Here is a 6000-nt window from a genome sequence, read left to right on the forward strand (position 1 = left end):
CCTCCCGGCTATGCCTGCCACTGGACCAGGGCCTGCTGTCCCTCCCAGCTATGTCTGCCACTGGGCCTGGCCTGCTGTCCCTCCCAGCTATGTCTGCCACTGGGCCTGGCCTGCTGTCCCTCCCAGCTATGCCTGTCACTGGGCCTGGGGCTTTGATTGGGTCCCTCTCGTCCCGCCACACTCGGTTGAAACTCAGGCATTTCCTTAACCACGCCACCCACACTCCACTGCTGTACTTAATGAGGATAGGCCTGGCTATCCATCCACACTCTGTGACAGTATAAAGACAACCAGCTCAGCCAAAAGCATCTTCAGCATTCCCCCTATCTTGATATAAACTAGTTCAAGTTAAAGTAAGTAGTTAGACAACTTATTAAGCTAGCCATCATCCCTTACTGAAACACATTCAGCGAAACATGCTTTCCAGACAGAGACACACAGAGATTGAAACACAGACAAACAGAGAGAGACAGAAACAGAGAGAGAGACACAGAGAGAGACACAGAGACAGACGGGCTCAATGGCCCTGGCTACTACAGGAATGTAAGTGGCCCTTGCTCTAGCTTTGGAACATCTGCACAACACCTTTGCATGTTACACCACGCACATTCCCACAGACAGAGGGACCATGGTGACAGGGACCATGGTGACAGGGACCATGGTGACAGGGACCATGGTGACAGGGACCATGGTGACAGGGACCATGGTGACAGGGACCATGGTGACAGGGACCATGGTGACAGGGACCATGGTGACAGGGAAGGACCAGCCAGGCTGACTGTTCCACCTTACTGCACCCTGTGTGTGGCAGCCTAGGGAAGCCTTCTGAAAACTACAAACTGTCCCAAATCCAGATCTGTTTAAAATCACTGAGATATGCATTTAGCGGCACACCGTCTGTATTTAAGTATTTTGAAAGTTATATAATCTTGAAAACTTGATTACTGACATGCAAAGCATTTTGGGGATTATATCAACAATTGACTGAGGAAACAAATACCAAGAGAGAGCTTTTGGATGGAATTTCCCTTTAAAAAGGTTGACTTTTTAAAAAGTAAAACCAGCATTCAGAGTCCATTATGTTTTTTTCTAATTCCATTGAGCTAAAAATAGCGACACTTCGTTTGACTGTTTTAAAAGACTTCTCAGATACTGGGGAGGAGGAACTAGGTTGCACATGTCAATTTCCAGTCTGCCTATACAACCCATCAAGCAGTAATGCACTACTATTGGGACATTTCTATTGGTTACATTGCAACAGGAAAGATGAATCAAGCATATCCATCTATCGATCTATATCTTATGAAATAGGCCTAGAACTTGAACCCAGATCTGACAGCAGCATATAGGGACTAGGAGGAATAACATAGTGGGGCTGGAGAAGTGTGAAACCTGGGCCAAGTTGTTTAACGTTGCAGAACGCCACGAATACAGCTGATGTTAAGAGGCATACATGTTCTACATTGCATATTTCTATCTGAGTGTTAAAACGATTTGGTCCTGCGGAACGCACCCCTTAAGGGTCAAATTAGTCTCTTCCCAAAGCTGTAGTGGAGCACCCCGAGTGAGTCTGCCAGGCAAGACTAGGGTCATACCACATGTTTACTGTCTCTTGTTCATATCAACACTGGGGTTAGTAAACCACAATCTCTCACACAAAATCATAACACCAAACCAGAGTCCCTGTCACAACATGACATTAATTCACAGTGTAAGAATTGAGAGGTGGCAACCAGAACTGACATGATCAAAGGGTGGAGTCCTCTGACAACTTGGGGCCAGCTGGATACAGGGTGGAATAGTAACAACTTGGGGCCAGCTGGATACAGGGTGGAATAGTAACAACTTGGGGCCAGCTGAATACAGGGTGGAATAGTAACAACTTGGGGCCAGCTGGATACAGGGTGGAAACCTAACAACTTGGGGCCAGCTGGATACAGGGTGGAATAGTAACAACTTGGGGCCAGCTGGATACAGGGTGGAATAGTAACAACTTGGGGCCAGCTGGAAACAGGGTGGAGTCCTCTGACAACTTGGGGCCAGCTGAATACAGGGGGAAACCTAACAACTTGGGGCCAGCTGGATACAGGGTGGAGTCCTCTGACAACTTGGGGCCAGCTGGATACAGGGTGGAGTCCTCTGACAACTTGGGGCCAGCTGGATACAGGGTGGAATAGTAACAACTTGGGGCCAGCTGGATACAGGGTGGAATAGTAACAACTTGGGGCCAGCTGGATACAGGGGGAATAGTAACAACTTGGGGCCAGCTGGATACAGGGGGAAACCTCTGACAACTTGGGGCCAGCTGGATACAGGGTGGAATAGTAACAACTTGGGGCCAGCTGGATACAGGGGGAAACCTCTGACAACTTGGTGCCAGCTGGATACAGGGTGGAATAGTAACAACTTGGGGCCAGCTGGATACAGGGTGGAATAGTAACAACTTGGGGCCAGCTGGATACAGGGTGGAATAGTAACAACTTGGGGCCAGCTGGATACAGGGTGGAATAGTAACAACTTGGGGCCAGCTGGACAACTTGGGGCCAGGGGGGTGGAAACCTCTGACAACTTGGGGCCAGCTGGATACAGGGTGGAATAGTAACAACTTGGGGCCAGCTGGATACAGGGGGAAACCCAGCTGGATACTGAATAGTAACAACTTGGCGCCAGCTGGATACAGGGTGGAATAGTAACAACTTGGGGCCAGCTGGATACAGGGTGGAATAGTAACAACTTGGGGCCAGCTGGATACAGGGTGGAATAGTAACAACTTGGGGCCAGCTGGATACAGGGTGGAATAGGGTAACAACTTGGGGCCAGCTGGATACAGGGTGGAATAGTAACAACTTGGGGCCAGCTGGATACAGGGGGAAACCTCTGTCAACTTGGGGCCAGCTGGATACAGGGTGGAAACCTCTGTCAACTTGGGGCCAGATGGATACAGGGTGGAATCCTGGATACTGACAACTTGGGGCCAGCTGGAACTTGGGGCCAGCTGGACAGGGTGGAATAGTAACAACTTGGGGCCAGCTGGATACAGGGTGGAAACCTAACAACTTGGGGCCAGCTGGATACAGGGTGGAATAGTAACAACTTGGGGCCAGCTGAATACAGGGTGGAATAGTAACAACTTGGGGCCAGCTGGATACAGGGTGGAATAGTAACAACTTGGGGCCAGCTGGATACAGGGTGGAATAGTAACAACTTGGGGCCAGCTGGATACAGGTTGGAATAGTAACAGCTTGGGGCCAGTTGGATACAGGGGGGGTGGAATAGTAACAACAACTTGGGGCCAGCTGGATACAGGGGGGAATAGTAACAACTTGGGGCCAGCTGGATACAGGGTGGAATAGTAACAACTTGGGGCCATCTGGATACAGGGTGGAATAGTAACAACTTGGGGCCAGTTGGATACAGGGGGAATAGTAACAACTTGGGGCCAGCTGGATACAGGGTGGAATCCTCTGACAACTTGGGGCCAGCTGGATACAGGGTGGAATAGTAACAACTTGGGGCCAGCTGGATACAGGGTGGAATAGTAACAACTTGGGGCCATCTGGATACAGGGTGGAATAGTAACAACTTGGGGCCAGTTGGATACAGGGGGAATAGTAACAACTGGATGGGGCCAGCTGGATACAGGGTGGAATCCTCTGACAACTTGGGGCCAGCTGGATACAGGGTGGAATAGTAACAACTTGGGGCCATCTGGATACAGGGTGGAATAGTAACAACTTGGGGCCAGTTGGATACAGGGGGAATAGTAACAACTTGGGGCCAGCTGGATACAGGGTGGAATCCTCTGACAACTTGGGGCCAGCTGGATACAGGGTGGAATAGTAACAACTTGGGGCCAGCTGGATACAGGGTGGAATAGTAACAACTTGGGGCCAGCTGGATACAGGGTGGAATAGTAACAACTTGGGGCCAGCTGGATACAGGGTGGAATCCTCTGACAACTTGGGGCCAGCTGGATACAGGGTGGAATAGTAACAACTTGTTGCCAGCTGGATAACAGAACTCCATGGGCCACCTCTGCCAGATGTTATTGATAGAAGAATACTCTGAATGAAGAGATAAAAAACCTCATCCTACTGTATGCTCTCCATATTTCTAGCATAATAATGACTGGCATAATTTAAATCGTGGATTTCTCTTTGTAGAAAACAAATGACAATTTCACACCTGTGGTCTGGTGAATTAGTTAATGAGGACGCCATGGAGATCTCCCGTGTCAAATGACTTAATGGTTGGTAGGTAGGTTGACAGACAATATGCAACATTAAACCATTCTCTATATTTTATTCTTATTGGACTAGACAAGTGATTGATTAGCAGTATAATTGCAAATATAACAATGCTAAAGTTCCATAACATCCCATAACACATAGAGATGACAATCCTTTTCGTATTTTTTTTAAACCCCCAAAATATTATGGTTATCCTGTTTTAACAGTCTAGCCTAATTATTTTAGGTCACGGAAGAGGTCTAAGATAGTTAGTTACTTACTGGCCAGGCAAAACTGAACGGCAAAACAATCCTGGATCTTTCATTCCTCGCAGAGCTCTTCAAAGAAAACACATTTCCTCCCAGGACAGGCGTAGATCCGGACCCGAAACTGCACGGTCCTGCAGCCGAGACCCGCGACTGGTATTCCTTCAAACACACTTTAAAATACGTATCACACTCATCCATCCTGCATTTCCGATCCCCGGTGATCCGTGAACCGTCACAACACTGCCCGTTAAGAAGCTCGCCGTTCCGGTTGTTCATCGATAAGATGTCCAACTCGAACTGACCGGTTCCCTCCACCACCTGTTGGTAAAGCAGAACCAAGAAACGGTGAAACCGCTGGACATGGAGAGAGTGTAACGGCGCAGACATACGGTGCAGTTTGCTTTTATAGATTCCTGCAAAGTAAACTGTTGCTGAGAATTCCACATTTTGTGGAGATAAAATATCAAAGTGAAAAGAAGCAAAGTGAAATTATTGCACTGATAAATAGATAGTCAGCTAGAAAAACAACAAAAATAACAGTTGCAAGCGCCTCTACAAAACTATGTAAACTATCGATAATATATCACACTAATTGAGCCATAAAGTTCTCGAAAACAACTCAATCTGACTTGACCGGGCAAAACTCAAAACGGGCTTGGTGAGGAGGGTTGCACCCGATCAATGCAGTCCAACAACACATAAAAACACAAACAACCATAGAATTTATAGACTCTAACTATACATTTCCCACAGTCCGAACATGATGTTTTAAATCAAAGGCATACTGAAGAATCAATGCGTCCACAGTAGCCCTCTGGGCATATTCCACAATGTGCAACGGTAAAGTAATCCCCATACCTTTGCATAAAACCACAACAATAACGCATGTAAACAAAAAGCAGCAACGCCAACAACCGAGCCCAGTCTCAAAATCATGTCTCTGGTGTTGTCTTGCGGCTCCGCTTGGAAACTAGACCGCGTCTGGCCGATTAAAAGCACCAATGCACTTCTCCAATGTAAAACATGCACGGAGTAGAGAACAATACTTTCTCCAACAAGACACAGTTTTGCAACACAGATTTTTTTTTAAATAAAAAAGCTTCCTTTTTCCTTTCCTCTGTCTGCTCAGGGTCTTCTAGTTAGTTCGTATCTTTATATTCCTTTCCTATCCATTTAGTTATCTGCAGAAAAAAAGCATGCAGGTTGGTTTACTCTGTCTGTCCACAGCTGATCTGAAAGCTTATCCGAACTACACAGAAAGTGACTGGCTAGAACGCTGATTTACATATATTCATGAGGCAAGGAGTAGAAGACCACGCCTCTGTGTGTTGCTTTTTGACCAGCCTTGTTCGAATCTACAGTTACAAATTGCAATTCGTACAGTATTTTGACGAATTTGCAAAACGTATGTTATGAATTCAAATTTGTTGTGACTAACTTTGGCTCCATTTTTAACATGTTATGTAAAATATGTGTTTTCTTGTTTTTTAAACTGATGAATC

The 6000-nt window shown here is 46.7% G+C and overlaps 1 protein-coding gene across 2 annotated transcripts in view; it reads right to left on the minus strand.

Moving 5' to 3' along the window:
- Window positions 1–5742, minus strand: part of LOC112238597 (protein jagged-1b) — a 162985-nt gene extending 157243 nt beyond the window's left edge. The window contains exons 1-2 of one of the 2 annotated variants that reach the window (XM_042305797.1): window positions 5357–5742; window positions 4511–4816 (exon numbers count right to left, since the gene is read on the minus strand). In XM_042305797.1, the coding sequence (XP_042161731.1) occupies window positions 4511–4816; window positions 5357–5434 (384 nt within the window). In that variant the 5' untranslated portion in view covers window positions 5435–5742. The remainder of the gene's footprint in view (window positions 1–4510; window positions 4817–5356) is intronic. The other variant, XM_042305798.1, reaches the window with a different exon arrangement.
- Window positions 5743–6000: the final 258 nt, after the last annotated feature.

This window comes from Oncorhynchus tshawytscha, linkage group LG25, assembly GCF_018296145.1.
Source record: "Oncorhynchus tshawytscha isolate Ot180627B linkage group LG25, Otsh_v2.0, whole genome shotgun sequence".
Classification (NCBI taxonomy): Eukaryota; Metazoa; Chordata; class Actinopteri; order Salmoniformes; family Salmonidae; genus Oncorhynchus; species Oncorhynchus tshawytscha.